The 26,711-nt window shown below is 26.0% G+C and overlaps 1 protein-coding gene and 1 long non-coding RNA gene across 2 annotated transcripts in view; one reads left to right on the top strand and one right to left on the bottom strand.

Moving 5' to 3' along the window:
- Positions 1–8,773, top strand: part of LOC139426887 (uncharacterized) — a 41,889-nt gene extending 33,116 nt beyond the window's left edge. The window contains exons 2-4 of the long non-coding RNA XR_015432779.1: positions 603–669; positions 5,503–5,557; positions 8,636–8,773. This is a non-coding gene — a long non-coding RNA (uncharacterized LOC139426887). The remainder of the gene's footprint in view (positions 1–602; positions 670–5,502; positions 5,558–8,635) is intronic.
- Positions 1,213–26,488, bottom strand: Sms (spermine synthase). Its single transcript, XM_016063029.5, has 12 exons — positions 26,351–26,488; positions 24,369–24,443; positions 23,037–23,157; positions 22,836–22,926; positions 22,678–22,733; positions 21,235–21,410; positions 16,584–16,738; positions 15,312–15,401; positions 10,300–10,411; positions 9,509–9,588; positions 7,593–7,708; positions 1,213–4,891 (listed from the first exon to the last, which is right to left on the bottom strand). Exons 2-12 carry the CDS (start codon positions 24,430–24,432, stop codon positions 4,861–4,863), a joined length of 1,092 nt encoding a protein of 363 aa, XP_015918515.1. The 5' UTR covers positions 24,433–24,443; positions 26,351–26,488; the 3' UTR covers positions 1,213–4,860.
- Positions 26,489–26,711: the final 223 nt, after the last annotated feature.

Here is a 26,711-nt window from a genome sequence, read left to right as displayed (position 1 = left end):
AGAAAGTTTTTTTAAACGTATTGCATACTCTAAGTTTTAAATAAAAATTTAAAACCACATAATTATATTTAATTAAACTCAAAGGGTAGTTTTTTTTTTTAAATTTTTTTATCAGAAACTAACTATACTTGTACTAATATAAATTTTACTGTGCAGATTAACTTTACTATTCAGGATATCAAGATTTATCAACAGAAGTTGCTTCCCTTTTTAATATTTTCGAAGTTGAAATTAATTTTTACTTTTTCTTAAACGGCATTTATTTCATAAATAGATAAAATGTTATATAAGTAATAGCTACTTCAGATTTTTCTCAAAATCGGACGTTTTTGTCCCAAAATGTTTTAAACAAATTTCATTTATGTTCTTATTCATCCTAGCTGTGCTTCAATTTTAAGAATATTTTTAGAACTTCAGAATGTATTTTAAATTTGAAATAAATATTTATTAAATTGGGCATTTTTTAAACTTTTTTTTTATCTAAGTGCACGTCATTTGAAAACAATTCATATATTTTATTTAAAAAGTTGCTGCTCAGCATTGTTCTTAATATAAAATCATGGCAATGCATTTATCAACAATTTTATACTCCTCCATTACAGTTTCTGAAAAATATTTGCTCAAAAAGAAAGTTTGTTTTCATTGGTCTGGCTAAATCCGGCAACCCTGGTAAGACTATAGCTTTAGATTCTCAAAAATTTATGCATGTTAAGTTCTTAACAGAAAAATATTATAAAGTTTTCCTTGATTAAACCCAAACATGAAGTCTATACAAACATTGGATGCATAGATTCTTTTCTAAATAGAAATATGTTATAATTAGTGCCACTTAAAAACTTTTGTTGCATATTGTCTATATTATATCATAATTTAAAATTAGAACCATTACATAATCATTTTCAGATTTCTTGTTATACTTTATTTTATCCAAAAATATAATTTTTGGATAAAACAAAGCGTAAGATTTTTTTTCCTTTAAAAAAAGACAATTTTCTACAGTGACAGTTTATACATTGTGCTAAATTTAAAAGCTAATTTTAATACTTTTACAAAATATAAATAAGTTTTTTATACACTTTTAACGCTATCTTAAAAACATTTACTGAATGGATTTGAGTAATTTACTAAAACGTTTGATTACAATACTTCTGATTTCAGGTTAATTTAAATGTATTATATGTATGTTAAATGGATGGAAGTAAATAAACTAAATGATGCAGAAATCTAATTTATTCCAAGGTAAATCACAATTGCCAAACATTTGTATATTAACTATACAAACATCATTTGACACTGAATTCACAATTAGCAGGGAAAGATTCTAAGATGATTTCAAAAATTGTGAGTTAGAAAAATGTAACATTCATACACACAGAACTTTGTAAAAAATAGGAATATATTGAATGGATAAAAAAAAAATGAGGAAATGAATATTTCACAATCTTATAAAACATTCAGGAACGATAAGGTTTAAGGAATGGCAAAGAATGATTGTGTTCAATGAGTTTCAAAGAAAAATAAGTTCTTATGAGTAAAGATAAAAGAATTAACTTACAAACAGCACACATAAGATGCATACAAGGAACAATTTATAATTAAAGTTAATGGTGATTATATTAGCATTGTGCATCAGATCTTTCAAGAGAACCATATATTAATAACTTATAATTAAACATCAATAGAAATAGATAATAAAAATCTTTGGTCATCACAGCACTTTATAACACAACGATTAACAAACACAAATGTAACACCCACACACATGTGATGACTAGCAAAAACATGGTAAGTTTAATATCAGAAATGATGCAATATGTTTAACATTTGAATTTTAAAATAAATAAAAAACTACTTTAACACATTGAGTGCCACGTCAGTTGCTCTGGAACAAAAAGAGTAAAATATGATCTAAAACTAAAAGAATTACATTGCTTTAAGTTTACTGAAAACTTATATAATTTTCAATTATCACAAAATCAAATTTTCATTTATTTTAATATGTTAGCAGATTTAGCTGCATTGCTAAACCACAACAGTGTGTGTGGCCCGACGGGAACTTCATTAAAAATATGCGTCACTTTCAAAGTGCTAATGTACAGGATTTTAAATTGCTAGATTCTTCATTCAATTCCTACTACGTATTTTCAATCGTTAATAAAATACTTTTTATTCATCCACTTAAGTTCAAATACATTTTTTTCAAATATTAATTCATTAATTAAATTTAATTAATTAATTGAAGGAATTCGCTTTCTATTTTGCCACTTAATATTGTGATTCTGTCATATGCATATACATATTTATATTAATTGTAATTATTTAATAAAGAGTAACTGAAATAAAATTTTTCTTTGTTGACCAGAGTAGAAACTGACTTAATTTTTTTTATTTTTTATATTATTTGTTTTTAAAACATTTCCGAAAAAAGTATTAACATTAACGATCCTAAATCAATATTTAAGCAAGGTCACTTAAGAAATCACTAGCGAGTAAGGCAGGTGGAATGCAAAATTTCAAAAAAAGTTTGACTGCCTGGAGGTGTTTCTAATAATTATTCAGATACTTATGTCAATTTACGTTTTCTAATATCATTATTTAAAATTTTTGATGTGCATACTTTTTGCAGTAAACCCTGTATTCAAATAACTTGAAGCACTAGACACTGTGTGGTTGATGCAAACTTCACAAACTAATTAAGCAATATTGATGTTAAATTAAACTTAACAAATTAAGAATTACATGGTTTAATAGTGTATTTACAGATTTATCACAACAAAGGTGATCCCCAAACAAAATTAAATTAATTAGAAGAATTTCAAGTCTAACTACTAATTTTACGATTGTGCAGTTGAATAGACGCACAGTTTAATTCATATCTAATGTGTAAATATGCTAATCTTAGTGTTATATTTAAAAAAATTATGGTGGAACTGCCAAAAACTAATTTCTTATTTTAACTAAGTTCTTAATTTTACATCAGTTATCTGCATTTAAAAAAAAAATTTAAAATACATTGTTGTTGTTTTTTTTATATTTACATTAAAAAAAAATTTCAAAAATTTCCACCAGATTTCTAAAAGAAAAATATGAAACAATTTCACAAATTTGTTATAACATTACTTATACTTTTATTATTGTATTAAAAACACAGCATTAAACTAATCATAATTGATATTTCAAAGACTAGAAAACAAGGTATATCGCAATTAATATGCTAATTGATACAAATATTGTGAATTGTATTATTAAGTAATAATGTTGTAAATTAGCACCAAATATATATTGACCAATCAAATTACTTTGAACATTAATAAAGGTATAATACTTTTATGCCATAAAATTATATCTATATCACACATTGATCAACAAATGCAAAATTATTGAATACAATTTGCATACAAAAAAAGTAAAACACAGATGAGCAAATTTTTTGATAGAGTATATCTTGAACTTGACATTTTACTAAAAGGTTTATAATTAAGTATACTTAAGTAATCTCTGTCATAGATAAATATTTTTATAAAATGTTTATACTGTTAAATAAAAAAAAGGTACAAAATTCACAGTTTTTCTTACACAATAAATTAAAATATCACACTTGCCAAATAATTTTTTGCATAATAAATAATTTGTAAACACTAAAAAAGAAGAAGAAAAAAAGAAGGCATCACATATCTTACACAAATAAGATAAAATAAATCAGATAATGTGTAACCAAAATAAATCACATTGTACTTATACAGCAACGGATTTCAAATCAAGAAAAGACATATTTTGATTCACAAAGCACACTATGAATGTCTGATTTTGATATTTGAACAATCAAGATAAAATATTTGGCACAAACTAATATCTTAAAATATAAGTAGAAGTATTTTATTTATCATTTAAGTTAAAAAAGGATGGCACTCGATTACTAATTCATTATAAAAATTATCAGTAGAAGAGTATTGACATGTTTTTAATTATTTGATTATGTCATTTATAATAAAAATTAAAGTTAGTTACAAAGTTTTGGGTATTTATTTATTTAAAAGCAATAGCAAATGAATGAATACCATGTGTAATTTGTAACATATCGTTACTATTTAGCAAATTAACAACATTAGATTTAATACTATATAAGAGAAGTCTGTGCATTAAATTTTTAAATAAACTAAAACGAAAATATAACTATGCATTTAATTTTTGCAAAAGCCTTAGAACTATTCAATATAATGAAATAAACATAATTTTTTTAAACAAAATACTGTAAAAATTTTGATCTAAGCATATACAATTAATAATTGACAAAATCTTGTAATAAAAAAGATCGTTTAATTGTAATTATGCTTAATAATTTAAAATATATTTTACAGATTTTCACTTATCTTGCAAATTCGGAAAATTAGTAATAAAAAAAAGACACGGAAAAGGATGGAAGGGTAAAGATTAAATCCACTACCACAAAACACAATGATAGTTACATCCAAAAGAAAATAACTTTTAACATTTTTTCTTTACGCTTATGTAGAATACAGTTTTCCTTACGATGCAAATAAAAATAAAATAAAAATTATACTTTAAATTTTAATAAATATATGCGCTGGCCAGTACATGACAAGAATAATAAAGAATCCAATACTGTTTGAGTACATTTGGAACGTAATCCAAACTGTTGGCAATAACTGAAATTAATTTGTCTAGCATACAGTTTACTAACAAAAATATTTAAAAAAAATTGTAGACAAAGTAAAAACAAGTACTATAGATAAGTCAATGCTATAAAACAAACCCAAGGATATGAAATTTACTATATGTGAGAACTATAAAAACATTAAGTAGATACTGAAGATTTTTATAAAGCGCTAAACAGTTCTGTCAGGCCTTCTTGACTTCATAAAATACCCAACTAGAAAATGGTTAAGGAGTATGAACATACTGTAAACAAATATTAATTAATGAATTTAAAAATATAATTATTCAATGAAGTAATTATAATAAACTAGTAATAGTATGCAATATCAATTATTTTGTAAAAATTATGATTAATCAAATTAAAGAATTTAATATTTATAGTAACCAAGTCATAGTTTTGAATAATAAGCAATTTACAATGTTTATTATTATTGTTGTTATTATTGCTCAATTATTAATTTATGTTTTAGAGTTTCAATACTTAAGTGCAGAACAACATTTGACTTTCAGAAAGGTTTTAGATCTGTGAGTACAAAAATCTTTTGATTTTATCTACTTCTGTTTCCAAGTCGACAATAATATATTTCTGCACATTTTTCACTCCAAACCATTACAAATGTACAATTTATTCATACACAATTTTTGTAATAACACTTTGCTTAAATTGGACTAATTTTTTTTTAATGTCATTCGTAAAAATCTTATATGACATTACGTTATATTACATACAAGATTTGGAAAAAAGATGCAATACGAAAGCGATAATTTCATTAAACTTCAAACTAAAAAAAAGGGTTGGAACATTTTTATTAATTTATGTTTTAGAGTTTCAATACTTAAGTGCAGAACAACATTTGACTTTCAGAAAGGTTTTAGATCTGTGAGTACAAAAATCTTTTGATTTTATCTACTTCTGTTTCCAAGTCGACAATAATATATTTCTGCACATTTTTCACTCCAAACCATTACAAATGTACAATTTATTCATACACAATTTTTGTAATAACACTTTGCTTAAATTGGACTAATTTTTTTTTAATGTCATTCGTAAAAATCTTATATGACATTACGTTATATTACATACAAGATTTGGAAAAAAGATGCAATACGAAAGCGATAATTTCATTAAACTTCAAACTAAAAAAAAGGGTTGGAACATTTTTAAATCGAAGTTGAAATTGAAACATGGTTATCAATAGGGGGAAAAAAGGGAATTAATGTAACTTTCAATAAAAAAAGTCAACTACATACCAAATTTTTTTATAGGTAAAGAAAATTTATCTTATAAAAATCATGTCAAAAGTTATGCAGATGTTAAGGTAACAGTACTTTCAGTACATTAAAAAAGTGGAATATTGTAACTAAATTTAGAAAAGCTTTGTCAATGGAAAATTCTAGGAATATTTAATTAAAGTAAAAAATGCTTTCTGCACACTTAATAAAAGATTTAAAAAAACTTTTCTACAACTGATATCAAACACTACTAATGATTTGACAAATATTTAACTGAAAGTTAGAAATTTGGAAGAAATCTGTAGCTAAGGCAACAGAATTAAAAAGTATCCCTAAAAATAAATTTAGTATTTAGAACTAAAATAGTCATGCCTCACTTGATATGGAATAAATAAGAACCCATTAATGAGGGACACAAAAGATGAAATTAAAAGTCTGTCAACTTTAATTAAACCTTTAACAAGTTATATAACCCTCAAAGAACATTGAATTTGATTGGACCACTAGAAATGGTGCATGATATGCTTAACAGATCAAATGCAAGATAACGAATTTTTACTTTTGTAATTCACTTTGGAAGAATATCGCTTGCAAGAAACAATAACTATTATTCTTTCATCAGTTTCTTTTTATGAGAACAGAAAGGTGTGTATTTGTTACAATTTTAATTAATTCTTAAATTGTTTAGTGATTATTCAATAAGTTTTGTTTTCCCCCTTCCACACAATTTAAGAAAGCAAGCAAAAAGAAGACTGTGCAAAGTTGTTTCAAGAGTTGGCAATTTTTATTTTCAATCACGCTGGGAGCCATAGGGACAATGGTTTTTTCTTAACTTGTAACAGAGTATAGCAGTATAAAAGTTTATGTATTATTAATTTGATAAATTTTAATTAATAGAATTTTTTTCAAAACCTACACATAAATATGTCATGTTTGTAAGTTTTGACAAAAATTTTATTAAACTCTCTTGATACAAAAGTTACTCCTCTAGTCCTTTGCTACTGGAAAAAATAATTCACTGAGACTTCAAATGCTTAGAAGGTACTAAAGTATGATTTTTATTGAGTTTGTTGTGTATTTCTTTAACACATAGTTAATCAATCTAACAACAAAATTATTAGAAGAAAACGGGAGGGAAAAAAAAGCTCATAATGGTGGTTCACTTTATTGACTCTGATCATGAAAGAAGTTTATCCTCTATACGATAGTAGCAAAGAAAGCAATACCGCTCATTTCTTCCATTTTTGGTTTTTCACTTATTACAGGCTACTTTGGAAAACTAGAAGTTAAACACTAAATCAATTAGATTTCGTAGACTAATGAAATTGTAGTAAATCATTTTGTTATTGGATAAGCCAAAGATAGTAAGCAACTTCTTTCTTGTAATGGCAGATTAATTTAAATTTACTACAATTCCGGACGTCTGTAAATGTGAAGAAAGGAACAGAAATTTGGTAAAACTACTTAATATAATTTAGCACTTGCATACTTTGTGTATACTAAGTTTATTTCTGAATACTTTTTTTTCTAGCTTTAAACATGGAAAAGAAAATTTAAAATTCTATTTACACTAAGTAGCTATCTCCCCAAAGGACCAATTTTCACAAAACCAAGAGATAAAATAATGTAAACCTAATAAAAATGTAGTCATACTAGATATTTTGCATAACCAAAAAGGATACTTTTCCATAAATGATGGAACAAATGCACAGTGGCTTTCAAATTTAACTTTCATTGGTAAACTTAAAAGCATATTTTCATAAGTTTTTAAAGGTTCTACACAACCTTCTCCCAAAGCCTAAAATAAAATTCAGTTCATTATTACATTTATCAGCCAAAAATATTTTGCAATAGAAACAAAGTTAACTAATTAAACTATTGCTTAATCGATACAAAATCTAAGTTAAAAATACAATAAAACCGCTTGTTTTGATCGGAAAACAGAGATATTCTAATTATTATGATGGAGGGTAAAATATAAATACTACTCTCAGAAAATGGTAAGTTTAAGTAAGTTAGTAAAAATTGATAGCATTCATACAGAACCAAAAATGTTTCAAAATAACTATGTTCTAAAATTAGTTTTTTAATAAAAATATTTTTTATTTTACTATTAATTCAAAAATAATGTAGACACTCTACCAAAAAAAAAAAAAAAAATCAAAACCAGCAATAATATTTTTCTAGATATTAATTTTTAAAATATTCATATAATACACAAATAAGAAGTAACAAATAAAAAGTATAAGACCTATATTTATTTTATAAAGAATAATGAAGTGCTTAAAATCTCTACAATCAGCCTACTGCGGGACTATTAAAAATGGATAAAATTTTAAACAATACATGCTTGAAGTAAAAAAAAATAGTATAATATTACATTTAGTGATAATGCAATCTTTAAGTTTTTTCCTGAATTATAAGTATTTCTATCAAAATGAATACAAAATATGTATATAAAAAAGTTTTGATTTTATCACATATGAAGATATTTTCTTTGATTTCAAATGTAGAAAATATTCACAGTATTGATAACTTACAATATAGAGTTGTAAGATATCAATACTGTGAATAACAAGTGATAACAAGCTTGTCTCTAAAAGTAAGAACACTTATTTAATATTTAAATACAAAAGACTAATTTTATGTCAACATAATGTAATTATGTAAATTTTTCGTATAACTCAAAATTTATGTCATTAACACTGACTTTTGTTTTCAATAGTATAGTAAATAGACTAGAAACGGAGATATGGGGACATGAAACAGATGTTTTGAACAAATGGCATGTCTTTTTAAAGTATGCAGCAAGATTTCTAAAAGCAGAAGATTTTACTTTTGTTACGAGGAAGGTAATTTGGCTGGTAGTGTGGTTGTCTGCTTATTTTATAAGCATAAAGGGTTTTAAATTATAAGAAGGAAATAAGTTGAAATGATATTCATTTTTCAATTTTCGTATTAATATCAGATGTGAATAAATATTTATTCCATTTTGTACCTTAAATATCAGTAATTTGATGGTGACTTGAAAAACTTGTTGTAATAGCATAGTAGGCTGTACTCATAATATTACAGTATTCTTTCACAATAGCTACTTTTAACTAATGAATTATAAGATTCATTAAAAGAATATGAAACATCTGTTTGTTGCTTGATAAATTTTGTTATGTGTGTAATTTTGTTCAAAGAAAATAATTACTTTGCTCAAACTTTCAAATTTATCTAAAGGAAAATAAATATTTAGGAGAAAAAAATAGATGAGAAGTGAGTTTTGAATGATAATTAGTCAGAGATAAGAGCGTAATGTAAAACCAAAAGTTAAAAACACATTTCAAACATATTTAGCTTTTTAAAAATAAAAATTTGAATTTATTTGCCTATAGGTAAAAAAATTTATAATGTAACTTTGTAAATACAATTTAAAATTATTCTGTAATAAAATATTCCTAATTTACCCATTTCATATAACACATTTCAATAGCAATTAGAATACTATATTCAAAGCTTCACTTTAATTTTTTTTTATAAGTGTATTAAAAAAATGCAGCAGAAAATAATTTGCAAAATTAAAAAAAAGAATTAAAAATAATTTTCTTACATGATTAAGATAACTTCCATCATCCTTTAATACTGCAAAAGATTTCAGTACAATCTTCTTCACAAAATCCCACAATTCTCCTGGAAAAATTTTATTCATAATTAGTGTCTATTATTAACAGCAATGCACAATAGCATTATCACCTATTTATATCAAAATACTAAAAAAAACCAAAAATATGGCAAATATTTGTGATATTTTAGCAAGAAATTTTTCTTTCACATTTACTTACATTTAAATTTTGAACATAAATTGTAGATAAGTACTAATATTACTATTCATTACAGAAAATAGTTTTTATCAGGCAAAATTCTCTATTTAGTACAAACTTTTATACAATTTGAATAAACTTTTATATGATTGAAATTTTAATCAGTGATAATTCTTAATATAAAAATATTTTGAAGGTGTAACTATACTCCAATATTTTAGGCAAAAACTTAAAAAACTCTATGAACCAATACTTCAGTGCAACATTACATTGGCTGATAAATAGAGTTCTGTTTGCTGTTCCTTAGATGCAATATTATTTTAACATGCAGTTAAATATTTGCAGCTAATCCTTCTTTCCAATATAGTGATAGAGTGCCGTAGGTTTTTATTTTTCAGAAAACAGTACAGGTGATCATGAAAAATTTTATATTAATATTTCAGATTACTTTAGATAGATATTATTTTGGCTGTCACAGCTCAAAAATATCTTTAAAAATATGACAAACTATTTTAATCATTGTTTTTCTATTTTAATATTTTATCAATGATAGAGAAAATGAGTCCAACTTATTTTCTACCTTGAGGTGATGTAGCAATAGGAATATCTGTTAAGTCATTGATTATCACATCAAATTTTCTTCCTTCTTCTTTGTACTGATCAAGAAGTTTTAGACAGTCATCGATAATAACCTATGAGTAAGACAGCAAAAAAGTTTACAGAAATTTCCATAAATAAAGGATTTATGGGTCATTCTCACGAAAACTGTCATTTTTCAGTTCATAAAATCCCGAAAAAGTAAAGTGAATAAAAAGCTCTGAAACTTTTTATATTAATAGAAATATGTAATGGCATTATAAAGAAAGTATATATCCTATAAAATATACTTAATATTTAAATTAATTAATTTTTTAAATAATTAGTTTATAATTAATTAATTTATAATAAATTAATTTATTAATTTTTTAATTTATTTTTCAAATTAATTAATAAGTAAATTAATTATTTTCACTATTTAAAAAGTGAGGGAATGACACTAATAGTGAGGGAATGATATTTTATTTTAATACATGTTTTTATCTAAGTTACATCTACCTAAAGTTTGAAAATGATAACATACTAAGTATATCTAATATTTATTGTAACTTACTCTTATATATTTAATAGTTTTTACAGGTTTGGGAAATAAAATTGGCTTGCACGATTGAACAAAAAAAAATTTTATAATATACTCATCTTGAATCATTCCCTCACTTCAGCGTCATTCCCTCACTTTATACACTAGTGAGGGAATGACGAATTCAATAAAATTTAAAAATAACAGTTAGGCCTAATTAATTTCTGAAGTCAATCCCATACAATTATATTCATACAAGAAAGCAACATATAATTATCCACTTTCTCGATGAAGTTGTATTTTATTTTACTCTAAAAAATGACATGAGGGAATGACAAATGTAAAAAATTTTACCTGGTTTGATTCATTCAAATTTATTCCACAGCAAGGCTTCTTTAAGTTGAAGATGGAAACATACTGCAATTTTGTTCTATGATGTCAGTTGTTAACTTCTGAAGTTTTTATTAAAATATTTTTATTCTAAGAAGATTGCAGGTGATAAGAACATTGTTGTGAGGGAATGACGCGAAACACTGGGGACAAAGTTTAAAATAGTGCTGTGTTAATATTTTTATCAGAAATTAAATTTAAAATTGATTTTCTGAATTCTATATTTTAGTATTCTGAAATAAAAATCACGAATTTGTAAAAAAAAAAATTTTATTTCAGTAACAATTTTTTTCTTTTTTTAAATCAGCAGTGGGGACAAGTGAGGGAATGACATATTGGTATATTTTAATTACCTAAAATAAATAAAAAATAAAAATTGATAGTTTTATTTTTATTCTTTTGTTAGCTTGCATTCTGAAGGACACTTTCCCTGAATTTTTTTTTTCGTAAGCTGTAAAACAAACATAAAATATACTGGGGACATGAAAATGACTGTTTTTGTGAGAATGACCCTTATATAAAGAAATTTGGGCAATGTAATGACAATAAAAATTTCTCCACTTATGACTTGACTATATATATTTTTACACTTGATTATTCCTTAATATTGCTTCCTGATAATTACTTCATTCGCTTCCGAAATTTCTACTAAAAAATGACCCAATACACAGAAACATCTCATTGACTACATGAGATATATCTCATGAGATATGCAAAAATTATTCTCCCCATTTTAAAATGTGACTTACCATGGCATTGCTAAATCCCAGGGCCAAGGGAGTTGCTTGTCTTACAATAATTACTGGACATGACTACTTGCAGGCAAATTTATTTAAAATTAACTTGGTCAATTCACCTCTTTGTGTGTTCTGTAACACTTCGCATATGACTGGGGAGCATCTATTTGATTGCCCCTCTCTTCTTGACATTCGTTCCTGTGATGACTTTCGTGCCCTCTCACTTTCTGGAGCTATTTCAAGATTGTATTGGATTGCAAGATGGCTTATGTCTGAGAAGACAATAGCGGGCTTAATTTATTTATTTTTTAAAATGGCATTGCTAAAGCCCTTCATACATAAAATCCACTAGCAAAACCTTGTAGTGTTGTAGAAAACACCAAAATTTATAGTTAAATATAACAGTTAGCAAAATAAATAAGAAATATTCTAATCATGGTTATTTTAATTAATTGTTTTATTTATCTTCAAGAGACTGAAATTTCAATGTACAAACATAGTACAGGGTGTGTAGCCAAATCTTTGAATCAAAAATAAGCACTTTTTAAAAACTTTTCAAGCACTTTACAAAAACTTTTCATGAACAGTTTTAGCGTTAAAAAAAACCAAAAAGAAACGGGCGTAAATCGAAACAATCAGTACTTTCCCACATCACCGAGTGAATTCAACTTGACCCTGAACTCAGAACAAAAGTATCCTTACCCCCTACGTCAAAAAAGTGTTAGAAGTAAAATAAAATAAACAAGAACAAAATTAAAATAAATTTTAAAAAAAACATTTCATAAGGATCTGATATTCTCTATCCGAATTGGAGCACTCGGGTTTCGGTTTCAAGTGTGCGCGCATGCGCAAGTCATAACGTGGGTATGACATGAAGTCCGCGTGAATGATCACGTACCAAACTCCCCATTTTTCGTGAAATGCAAGGGATCCACCAGATATCACTGAAGGGGAAAAAAATAATTATTCGGAAAAAAAAAGCATTTTTTAAAAACGCCAGCTGAAAAAAGCACCTTTAAAAGCTTTTAAAAACGAAATCCCCAAAAAAGCACCTTTAAGTACTTTTTACAAACGCTACGCACCCTGTAGTAATAGAATCATCCTATTAACAGACCTTCAAAGAAATAAGATATCCAGGTTATATTCCTCCTTTTTTTTTTACCTGACAAATGCAATATTAATACTATAGGTAAAGAAGAAAAGTGAAACAAAATGATTTCAAATTATTTGACGGCTTTTGCACTTCAAAAAGAGTATATTTTTTTTTTTTTTCAAAACTTTTCACACTTTTCATTTTAAGAATGACCATATATTCTTTGCTGAAAAAAAAGTAGGACACGTAATTTATATCTAGAAATATTTATATTATAAGCATCCTTTGCTGATGTTGCAAGCAAAGAAGAAGAAAAAAAGATAATAATTAACGAGTTTCATAATAAATAATTACGCAATGCTAACATCGAGCACAAACATTTTCAAATTATTTAGCCACATATAATACTAGAAACAATACTTTGGATAGTTATTATCATACAAGTTGAATTACGAAATACAAATTATTGAGGAGCTAGTTTTTAAAAAAGAATCAAGTATAGAAGTTCAAGAAATAATTAACTATTTAAAGATAGTGATAACTATATTTGAAATTAGTAATGTTCAATTTACTCATAAAATAAATCTTAAACAGATAAGGGTTCTTGGCTTTTGGTTATACAATATTAAACTCTTTTAAATATTATCGCAAAATCAGCTGGAAATATATTACATCAAAAAATACAGAAAATGATCAATTTCTATCATTTATCCTACTAAATTTTTGATCAATGAGTTATTATAAAGATAGTTCATTTTTATTACAAAATATACAAATATTACACACAAAAAAAGCATAAAGCAAGTAACGTAAGTGCCAAGCTTAGACATACTTTTTATGAGACTAGCAAATAGTTGCAATGCAAGTAAAAAGCTGTAATTTTTTTTAACAAAAAATCACGATAGAAATTTATGCTACCCTTAAATAAATAAATTCTCTACATAAGCTAGACTGTTAACAAAAACTATACTCAAAGGCAACTACATCAAAGGTCATAGATCTATTGCCTTTGGGAAATTTCAGTAGTTTCCCAATCTCTGAAATGCAGAAGCCAGTTAAGATTTGCACCAAAAGTCACTGAAGATGTGTTTGTTCTAATACTTGTCTTCTGAGTAGATTTAAAATTACAAAAAAAAATAGGGTAAAGATCATTATTTCATCAGGGGATTAATAAAACATATAAAATGGAATAAAATTCTGTTTTCAAAGAAATTTCTGTTTCAAAACAAGAAACCAAGACTGCGAAGCAATTTAGAGTTAGGAATGCAGCAAGCAGGGGACACAGCTAAAAGTATAATGTAGCATGCAAAAATATATTATATTTATGTCAAATTTTCAAATTAAATAAAATTCTCAAACATTGATGATAAAAATATTTCTTATGAAATTTCAGAGTAACTCATTTAGTGTGACGAATTAGATGCACTTAAAATTTTTAGTGCTCTTAATTTATATGTAAAAAGAAGACAATTTTTAAGATAATCACTAACAAATTTATAAAAAATTTGTTGAAAATAAAAGTTGGTAAAGTTTCAAAAGGCACAAATTCAAAAAAAAAAGGCAGTTATTATTTCTTGTTACTATAGGGAACAAAAATCTTATTATCCTTTAAAAAACAGTATGAATTTCGTTTCTATTGCATAACACATAACAGTTTTTAATAAAAATGACCAAAATAAATTATCTTAACATCACAAAAACGTGAGCCTAAATCACTTGGTGACAAACTAAGGTTACTTACTCCCTTGCAAATAATATAAGGAAATAAATACAAGATCGCATACTAAAAGATATCGAGAAATACAATACTAATACAGCTCCTGAAGCAATGCTAATTTATAGAGCTGGTCTATCTACCAACTTCTCCAGCAAAAATCCATAAAAGTTTTCTCTAACATTTAGAGTGATTTAAATAATTGAGAGAGATATTAAATATTTACATCAGATTTTAAATAATTTAGCTGCTGAAACTTTTTTTTAAAATCAAACAAGTACATCTAGGACTTAGTAAACATATTGTGATGTTTTGAATGCTATTAAAATTTTAAATACATTAAAAAACTATTATTTCATAAGCACTAAAAATATCAAGAGTAGCCAGAACATGCAGTTTAGCACTTCTGATGGTGACAGCACAAATTGACCTAACATTATTTCTGTAAGTTTTATTTACATTAATTTTTTTCCAAGTCTTCATATAGCTACTACATTAATAAGTTCTAATCAATTAACAATTTATTTAAATAAATACTTACTTTATAATTTGGACCTTCTAAATTGTCTAAAGAATCACCACAACAGCCTCTTAAATGTAATCGACAGGCATCTATAACCATTTGGTCAATGTGGCCCAATTAAGAAAAATACTTTCAACATGCAATTAAATGGATACATAACAATGAAATTCTTTTAAAATGTATTCAATAAAAACAAAGTTTATTATTACAAGGAAAAATAAGTTTCGATATGTTTGATCTGTTTTAAATTATAAACAGCCAAATTTTAATAATTTGTTAAATAGACTTGCTATATTTGTTTAAATATATGTCTTTTTGAAAGAGTATAAAAGAGGCTAAAAAAACTATTATTTAATATCTGACGGACAGAAAAAAAAAACTTGCCTTTTAAAAAGGCTAAGCAAATTTCTTAATATTTATGATAGTTTATGTTATTTGGTAAATCAATAAACAGAATTAAATTTATTAAAAAAACTAAGAAACAAAAAAAGAATGAGAACAAGCAGTATCTTGAAAAATTTTGAATAGTTAGGAAAATTTGGACATTTGAGAAAAAATAGTATTATCTAATAAATGGAGAAATGAAATTAATGAAAAGAAACATTTAGAAAAAAATTTATATAAAAAAAAAAGCTAAGTTATCGTGAAATTCAAGAGCTACGAGTTTGCTCTAACTTAAGACATTGACAGACTTCTTGTAGAAATTCACAGATACCAAAGTCATTAAAGAGATATGTGTAAAAAGTATATGAGAGATATGTAAGATGTATGAAGTGCTCAAAATCAGTCATCTCAATTTTTTTTTCTTGTAATAAAAATTGTATATTATTGTATTCTTATTTATGTATCTTTATAAACTTCTAAAGCTCTCAAGTAAATATAATTCCTTAAAGAATAAAAACATAATCCAATTATGTTTACATTTAATATAATGGCATTATCTTAAACTCATATCTAGGTTATATATATATATGTATATACACACACAGTGAAACCTCGGTTAAGCGGACATTCTTGGTGCCAAAAAAATTTTCCGTTTACAGGCAGGATACCCTAATAACGAGGTTTAACATCATAAATTGCTTTTAGAATATTTTTAAAGATAAAGAAATATATATATATATAAATTTAGTAAAATCCTCTAAGTTAAATAATTTTACAATAAATTAGTTTAAAAAGCAATAATCAATTTAAAATAACAATAATATCTAACTACTTATGCATGACAACTCACTAAAAAATTTACAGCAATATGTTGCAACTTTAAATCATATACAATAGAAAGGATATATCAACCATTGTAACAAATTTTGGTTTTTCTTTCAGTAATTCATGTAACAAACCACCATCTCCTCCTCCAAGAATAAGGACATCCTTTCCTGCATAGGGAATTGTACCATACTTCATTACACCCCTTGTGTAATTTAAATCACTTTCTGCTAAATCTGTATACAAATAAAGAATAATATCAATTACATAGAAGAAAAAAGAAATAATTACAAAAGACAAGTTTAATTTGTCTTGCATTAACAATTTTGAACATATTTTTAATGATGTTTCTACTTTTTATAATATTTTCTAGCAGCTAGTAATGTAAGATTAAGTAATGCTTACTAAGCTGTTACAAACAAAAGGCAAAAAATAGACCATTTCAAAGTTAAAAAAATACAAAGTGATATTTACGTCCTTTTAAAGATTAAGAACTAAAAGAGTTTTCAATATTTCGTGAATATTACACCAGAATTAGAAATAGTTCAATAAATTATATACGTAACTGACGTAATGAGTAATTACGGTTTCAATAATTATTGAATTCAAATAGGAAAATTGTATCCAGGGGTCGATCCAGAATTTCTTTTTAAGGCCTATTTTTGAGAAACATTATGAAAAATGAAAATTATTTTTGCAAAAATTTCTTAACTATATTTTATGTTTAACAAAAATATTATATAAATATAGCAATCACTATATTTTATGTTTAATTAAAATATTTCGAAATAAGTATATGCAGTTAATAAAATACTAAGAAAATTTTTTTTACAATGATTTGTTAAAAAATTTTATTCCTTGCTAGATCATAATATCAAATAAAGGTTTGGAGATAATTAGTTGTCCACAGGATAACACATATACAAAGTGAGCAACAAAAAAAAACCGATCACCCTAAATAACTTTTTATCTAATAGTTGGATCTTCATGTTTTAGGACTCTATCTTAATGATTTGAGGGGATGATCTCAAATATGCTAATTAATTAGTTCTGATAATGTTTTAAGTTACAAAATCTGACACAAATCATATTTTCTCTGAATAAACATACCTTCTTTTCGTCAGATTCAGATTTCTAATCCCCAAAATCTAGAAAATAACTGCAATCTGGGAAATATGATCTCCATAGTTTGGTCAAAAGAGCGAACCAAAGTTCCGAATTAATGAGAATCCCTTAATGAAAAAGGTCAACCAGTTTTATCCCTAGGAAAAGATTTTTACAGAAACTTCAGAGGAGGGAATGAGGACTTCAATACTTATGCTCCGAGGAAAATTAAACTCCTCATAAAATATTTTTACTTGTGCAAAAAAATTTATGCGGAAATTAGTGAAAAAAATGGAAAAATCTGAAAAAAAGCGGAAATCCGTGAATTCGCGGAAGAATCACATCCCTGCTTAATGTTAATTTTACTTTTTGTATATTTCACCAAATCTCAAGAACTTATTAAGTGAATTGAAATATTTTTGCACACAATTTTAAAATTTTTTTATCTAAAACTAAAAAAAATGCAAAAGCAAAAAATAAATTTCAGAAATTATCTATCATTTTATTTACTAATGGTCAAAAAGGTATACGATTTCTTACATCATTCTAAAGTATGTGATTTTACATGGCAAAATACAAATTTTGAACAAAATCGGTTGCATAGTTCCTGAGAAATCGAGTTTCAACTATAAATTTTTTTTAAAAATTCGATTTCTCTAAAACTAGTTAATTGATTTTGCTAAAATTTTGTATTTTGACATGTAAAATTAGATACTTTAAAAAGATGTAAAAAATTTTATACCTTACAATTAAAAATTTTTTCAACTATTATATAAATTAAATATTAAATATATACTGAAATTTATTTTTTGCAAAGAATTATCTTTGAATTAACAAATTTTATAATTGTGTACATAAATTTTTCTATTTGCTTAAAATGTTCGGGATGTAGCAAAATATGCAAAAAGAAAAGTTAACATTAAGGAGTTCAAACTTTGGGTCGTACTCCTGACCAAACTAATTGAACCATATTTCCAGGATGGCTGCTACCCCTTATATTTTGGATGTTAAAAATTTGAATCTGTCAAAAAAAAGGATATATTTATTCAGAGAAAGTAAGTTTTTGTATCAGGGTTCCCACTCTATGATGAGATTGAAATTCAAGGACTTTCCAGGACTTTTCAAGGACCTTAATCTAAGACCAATATTAAAAATTATTCTCTTCTATTTTACTAGAAGCAACAATGCTTGTTGTGGCAATAATTAATTTCAAATATAATACCTAAATGCTTTGCCTATATAGAGAGAAGAGAGTATATGTATTATGGACTAAAATTTATATTTTTTTAAAAACAACCCTACTGGTTTTACATGTTAATTCACAAAATCATATTCAGCACAATCATTTTCAGCACTAATGGTAATGAGGTGTTAATGGTGAAATCCTTTAATCCTGTGTATTTCCATGTGAAGGCTGCATGAAAGACAGAGCTAAATCTTAGGTATTCCATATTCCATGACTATTCCATAACCCCCCTCTCCTCTATTAAACATCGTTTCTGAAATTATTTATCCATAATTTACACAACCTTCTCTAAATGTTATGCAGCAACAATTCTTTCTGAAAATAAAAATTTGAAGGAACATATCCCATTTTCACCATGTTTAAAAGCATTATTCGTTATGTGTAATCCACAACTGCCAATGAATATGACCTGGTGGGAATATTTCTCTTTTAATTCACACTGAAGCTTCTAATAGAATTTCCAATTGACATAGGGTCCATCCATGGATAATTGAAGTATTTTAGAGAGCTTTTAACCATCATCCATGCATTTGTAAAAAGAGGACAAAATATTTTCTGCAGTTTTCCGCCGGCAGTATTGGACAAATTCAAGGACCTATCAAGTTTTTCAAGGACCTAAGACGTTTTTCAAGCACTTTCAAGGACCTAAATTTAGCAAAAAAAAAATGCAAGGACTTTCAAGGACCGTGGGAACCCTGTGTATGAAAGTACAATATTTTAAGTACGCCTGAATTCGTATCTTAAAATATTGTCTGCACTAAGTAGCTAGCATACTCGAGGTTACCCCCTCGAACCATTAAGATAGAGACCTAGAACCTGAAAGATTAAAGAAAGATTACCTCATTAGATCAAAAGTTATTCAGAGTGGTCCTTTTTTTCTCGGCGCACTGTACATCATGCAAAACTGTACAACATAAACAATAATCAAGTAAACAGGGCAGGAAAACGCTCTTCTGCAAATTCTTCCTTTTATTGGACTTTTTTATTGATAAATAGCAATTGAAATCTGTTTAAACACAAGCATTAAAATTTTAGACATACAACTGAACTTTTAACTTTAAAATGTCTATAACTTCAATCAGTAGATAAAAGATGGATTTTTATATGATCTGAATAGAAAACAAGATGCAAAGATAGGTGCAAATACGAAATGTGCTAGTTGATTTTTAAAATCATGTGATTACTAATCGCAATATTGAATTTTAAAAACACAAGAATACAAATCACGACGTGTGATTTTTAAACCTTGATGAGTAATTTAAAATCATGTGAATACGAATTACTATGTTTAATTTCTTTAAATCGTGTAGAAACAAATCAAAATTGCACAAATACGAATTGTTGTTGTTGTTGCTTATCCTCTAATTGTCTGACGAGGTCAGACAAGATCCAGTAAGTCGTTGACCCTCAAAAAGTCGATTACAAGAAGTGGAGAAGCATATAAGTCCTCCTTGGAAAGGCCCAAGCAGTCGAGGATATGTTCTGCTGAGGCCTGCTGGGCTTCACATTTAGAGCAGACTGCATAAGTCTTTTTTCCTTTAAAGTACGAGAGACTGTTCGTGTGTCTGCTTGCCAGTCTGGAAATAGCTGTTTGAGATGCTCTATCACCTACATGAACAAGTGAAGAGCCCGGTTCCTTGGCCGCATACCAATGATGAGAGGGAGGGATCCTCCACTTTTTTGATAAATGGCTATACGAATTGTAATCTTAATAATATAATTATGTCACGTGAAGATTAACCACAATATTGATTTTAAAAAAATAGGAGAATACAATTCACAATTGCAGATTTTAAAAACAAGTTAATTTGAATTGTGATTGATAATTTTAAATTAAATTTTGTGAAGAGGTCACAAAATAACCCTAAGATTTCCGCCTGGATCGACCTTTGTGTCACTAGTACAAATTATATTATTATACGAATTTTATTATAACACAAATGTTTTTTCTCATTTAAAGATGGGAAAAAAAAAAATTAAAATTGCTTATCAACTTATTAAAAAAAAAAAAAAAAAAAAAAAAAAATTTTTTTTTTTTTTTTTTTTTTTTAAAACAGATAAATTTTAAAAACGGCAAAGTCTATGCATTAAAACTTATGAAGCAAATGTAAAATTTTTGAAAAATATCTATAGTTAAAAATAAAAAGGAAAAGAACAATATTTTTTAAAACATGAAGCATAAAAGAGCTATAAAACGCTGAATAAGAAATCTAATGATCACATTCAATTTTAATTTATTTTATAACTTTTATACTAAACTTACAATATAAACAAAAGCACTAAGAGAAGTATTGATTTTATCAATATATTAATTATGTATCAAATTCACTAACAGTCACTTCTTTAATTTACTAGCAAACAAGACAATTTAATTTGACTAACTTTGCAAATCATCAAGTAGCAAGCAGTTCCCAAGAGTTGGAGAATGAAGTATTTTTATATTTTGAAAAGGAGAATCTTCAAGAAAAATAACTTTATCAAAATCATATTCTAAAATACGCTCATCTGCAGTAGTAAAATATAAAGGAACAGCAGATCCTCTTTTAACAATAGGTATTCTAAAAAGAAAAAATAAATAGATATATACATACATAAAAATTATGAACGATTTCATGCATGAAAACTATGAATGATTCAAACATAAAAACTACGAATGATTTCATGATTGATACATGAAAACTTCAAACCATATAGCTCTTGATACTTCAAAAATTTAAAGAAAAAATAATAATGGAATAATTTATAATGAGTTATTATGATCTAAACTTAAAATACTTTAAATTTGTATACACACCATGTAATAAAAAATTTTAAAAAAACTATTTCACTAGAAATTTACATGTACTTAAGAAAAAAGTTTTTATTTAATTTTCCCACCTTCTCAATGAAACACATTATTTATTACATTTTTTTCATAATATATTAAATAAATAGATTAAAGAAGTACGATAAAAAAGTAGGATTGCAACACAAGTTAATGAAACACCATCACATTGATTTTAGATTTGTGAAGATGAACTCAAAGATTTATGAAAGAAGAACTAAATAGATTTAAATTGTAAAGAATCAAATTAATCTGAATTAACATTTATAGTTATTATACTGCCTAATTACAATTTAAACTTTAAAATAAAGTAACTTTTCTCTGAAGTTTGGTTTTGCACTTACTTAAACTTAAAAGATGCTATGATTTGTGTACTCTTTCTTCTTGATTAAGTCAAAAATAATAACAGGTATTTTTATTTTTTTAAATTAGGTCTGAGGAAAGTCAAGCATCCTGTAAAATTCAACATCTTTAACTTTTTAAGTAATTCAGGCTTTACAGTGCGTTAGAAATATAGTGTGAAGTCTGGCTAATGCGTCTTAATTTTTTATGTTTTCAATGCAGCTAAACTCTCAATATGAGTTAAAGTAATGAATCTCATATAATTGTATTTTTATTATACACTATAATTTAACTATAATTTTTATTATGGTATAATCTGCTAAATTATAATATTACCAGCATGCAACGACAATCAAGAATAGCAAGGTCATAAGTGAATATAAATGTGACACATAAGATGACTAGTAATAAGATAATATAATATAGGAAATTTACAAATAGTTATAATAACAATGAAATTTATTTTTTTTTGGGGGGGGGTCTTTTCCCCTTTTTATGTTTTATACATAGCAATACTATTTGATGTTTTGCTAAACTCAAAATAGAGATGGCAACAATGTAAATGAAGAGAAAAACTAATAGAAATACATATTTTCTTAATAGAAATACAATTGAAGAATTTTTTTATTTTTTTTATGATAGAAAACAATTTTACGTACTTTTCAGCTTTACATTTTATATGCTGCAGAAGACTTTTTCGTATATCTTCTAATTTCTAGGACAGAAAAACAAATAGTAATAAATTTCTACATCTTTGCTTCAATACAAAATATACATTACTTAGAGAAAATATTAAGTTTAAAACAATAATACAAACTGGATTAGTAAATTCTTTAGATTCCTCCAAACAATCTTCAAAAGTGATGGTAACTAAGCCAAAGGGATAACTTTTAAAAATACATGTAAGACTGAAAAAAAAAAAAATACATATATATATATATTGGTTAAAATTGATGATCTTGATAAATTGATATAACATTGGGGGAAAAAAATGAAGGAAAATATTTTTAATACTAACGTTCCATCTTCATTGCTAAAAACAACTAAATGGGAATCCCCGAGCACTGTTTCAGACTTCTTAGAAATAAATAGGGGCTGAAAAACTTCTTCAACTTGTTTTATGACTTCAGAACATTTAGCTAAAAAAGAAAAAAAAAACAGTTTAATATTTTCTATTAAATGAAACTAAACTTACAATTACAGTTTAAATAATAAAATAACAGAGCAACAAAATTCACAATATACGAAAAAATATAAAAAAAGACGGCTAACTATAAAGAGAAAGAAAAAAGAAAAGCATTATCATTACATGTTTAAAGCTATTTAATACAGGTTTGTATCAATAAGCACATGATATATTCTTTTTAAGTACAATTTTTCAATTCATTTTTTGAATACTAAAAATATAGTGCAAAAAAAGTCTGCAGACTCTGACAAGGGAGATCTGTGGCGTACTATGAGAAAGAAACTAATACTATTTTGCCAAAGATAATAAAATAAATGAATAAAAAAAAGACTAAAATAATTTAATATAGTAAAATAGGTAGGGCAAGTCGATAAAGCAGACAGATTACAGCTCACCTATTATCATAATGGCAGCACTTTTTGTTTTAAATTGTGTTACACAATTTTAGAAAGGGATGAAAAGCAAAGCATACTTTCATATTTATCGGATGCTTTCATGAAAATGAATAAGTAAAGACTTTCTGAGCATGTGAAGATTTTGATGCAATAATTATATGCAATAATTAATTGCAATAATTTTAATGTGCAAATTTAATTTTAATTTAATATGCAATAATTTTGATGCAATAATTAAGAAACAATAATTGGAATTGTATATTTTTAACATAAAAATGCTCTGTCTTTATTAAACTTTAGGATTATTATTAAACTTTCTGATTACTATAAAGCACGAATTATTCTAAAGATAATTACTATATTCAGCTATTATTATTAATTACTCTATATTATTACTATATAAATTTTAAAGGAGCATTTACTGTTCTCAAAACAAATTTAACTATTCTGAATAACAGTACTACTTACATGAACAAAACCATCCTAAAAACTTAAAAGTAATATAATACAAATAAAGTTTATTTAATAAACTAATGTGTCTGCATAAAATAATCAATGTAACTAAACCTTCGTGTCACCCCTTAAAATGTCTAACTTTTTAAAATTTTAATGCTCTAAATTCAATGATAAAGTAAAATACATTTTTTACACAACACAGATCTTCTAAAAAAATTTCTTGACCAAAGATCAAGGATATCAACAAAATGTGCATAAATGACAAAAAAATCTCTATCTCAAATTATATTTTTAAAAAAAAAAAATTATTTACTTGGATCAGCTAATATGGCAGGATCAACTTGTAGATCAATCATTGATGTTCTGGCTTCTGGCATTTTTTGATGGACTAAAAGAAATAAATTCGTTTTTAACAAACATAAAATGAAAAAAGAAAGAAAGAAAAAAGATAAACAAAAATTATAGTTATCTAAGTACTGAACCCCTGAAATTAGTCGTAAAAACTTATTACCTATAAAATGTACCTATTATCACAATTATTGAAACATCAATGACATTAATAATTGGGACTGAAATCAAGTAAATTTAGTCACAGGTCAGTAGGACCAGTAACTAAATTTCTTTCTCTTCCGGCTTACGATAAAGACTAAGTCTGTACGATATGTAAGACAATATGTTAAAGCTGATCATAATGAATAACACTGTTGAGAAAACCACGCTTTTTGTGTAATTCACAGCAAAAAAGCAAATGGTGATAAAAATTCCTTTTACCAAAACAAGGAAATTAAGCTCCTTTTACAAACTCCCAATGAAAAATTAGCACTTTTAAAAAAATAAAAAACAAACACTTTTGATATTTCTAAAATCAAGAAATATTTATATGGATATCTGTATTTAGAAAGGTCAATGGTTTGAAACTGATCCATACAATTTATCTGCAGTTACTCTAAATTTAATTTTGTAACAAGAGTAACTTTTAAGTTTTCTAACAACACAAACTATTTTGCAAATTGAATTACACTGATAAACGAATTTTAAAAAGTTGCAGGTATCTAAGTTTCCAATAAATTTTTTAATGCAATTAAAATATGTAAACCACTTGTGTCTATCGCTCACCGTTTTACGAATTTAATTTTTGAACTATTTATACTTCGTTAGAGTCAAATACTGTTACATTGAATACTCGTGAACATATCATTAGTCAGTCAGATTATGTCACATTACATATATACTGTATGTGATATCTAGTTCAAAATACGGCAAACATAAAATTTAAACGCTCTGAAAATACAGTCTTTATCTAAGGTATACTTCAATATTGTAGACACCTTGAACGTCCAGGCATTAGTAAATGGTATGTAGAAAGAAGAGCATTGGAAACAACAAAAAAAGAACCTGAAAAAACTCAAGAAAATAGTCACTTCAAAAAGCTTTAAAAAATTGCATCAGAGAAAAACATCAATTTAACAATAATTTAAAGTTACGCCCAATTTTATTTGTTCTGCTGAGAGAATTAAACTTAAATTTAAAAAAATTAATATTCTAATAATAATATTATTCTAGTGAAACCAGATTTTTCGTTAAAAAAAGATATATAATTAAAATGCAAGGGTTAATGTAAAGTTCATGGAAGAAATTTTATGTTCTTCATACTACTTAATAAAATTTTTAGCAGAAAACTCTAAAGCAGCTCCTTAGCGAATGTATTTCTCTGTCGCAAAGTTGTCCATTTTAAAGGGTTTCTCTAAATTAAAATTTTGCACAGTTATGCTTAAGCAGTTATTTCAGCTTGATTGTTAAGAAACTGATGGAATGCATGGATTCCCAAAATTGCATGCTTGAATAATTTAAGGTTGTTATTCTAAATATAGCTGTGCTGAATAAGTGATTCCTTGTTGTAAAATTCTTTTGCAGGGTCTGGGTAAACAGCGGGTAAGAAAATCTCTGGCCATATACTAGTTAATTAAAATATACCCGGTATATCTCAAGCAATTAATATGATTCAAATCATTCACTGACCACTTACAATAAAAAAGAAAAAAAAAACTATGTAAAAAAAATTTACATAAATATGAATGTAAAATACAAAAATTATGGGACAAAAATTTGATCAAATACAAAATCAGCTAACTACTTTAACGATAAGAAGTTTCATTAGTCATAAATGACATACAATTACTAGAGGCTAAAAAATTTTGCAATGTAAACACAACATTTCAATACCTCGAATAAAATTTTATACATAAAAATATTGCATGCATTTAACTAAAATATATACGGAAATTCTATACTAACTTGAGAAATTATGTAAAAGGAAGGCGATTTTATAAATAAATATTTATCTTAATTGTAAAACTAAAATATTGCAGAGCAAAAGCAAAATACCGGCCGATCCAATTTGTTGCCATTAAACTCGTTAAAGCAATTTGTACTTATGTTAACCCTACTTTATTTGAATACTAGCTTTTCACTTTTTGCTCAAAGCGCCACCTAGCGCCACGTAAAGAATACTTCGAGTAAGGTAACTTCTAGGCTTCGACAAATTGTGTTTGTATTATTTAAACGCGCACGGGATATGAATTCCATTCATTCCTTCGCGCAAACTTAAAACTTATAAATTAGAAATCCTTAAAAATCTATCTGCTCATATGGTTTG

This window comes from Parasteatoda tepidariorum, chromosome 3 (genome assembly GCF_982258835.1).
Source record: "Parasteatoda tepidariorum strain Cologne lab strain chromosome 3, Ptep-v5.0, whole genome shotgun sequence".
NCBI lineage: Eukaryota > Metazoa > Arthropoda > Arachnida > Araneae > Theridiidae > Parasteatoda > Parasteatoda tepidariorum.
The sequence above is the reverse complement of the archived record's forward strand: the minus strand, read 5'-3'. Positions and strand labels throughout refer to the sequence as shown.

Bases quoted from the DNA above. Each gene is read 5' to 3' on its own strand.
- Sms (XM_016063029.5), bottom strand. From the start codon at position 24,432: ATGCCAGAAGCCAGAACATCAATGATTGATCTACAAGTTGATCCTGCC. The intron at 22,927-23,036 runs GTTAGTATTAAA...TTTTTTTTTCAG, and splicing joins TTTAGCAATGAAGATGGAAC to TCTTACATGTATTTTTAAAA. The intron at 22,734-22,835 runs GTTTGTATTATT...TTTCTGTCCTAG, and splicing joins CTAAAGAATTTACTAATCCA to AAATTAGAAGATATACGAAA.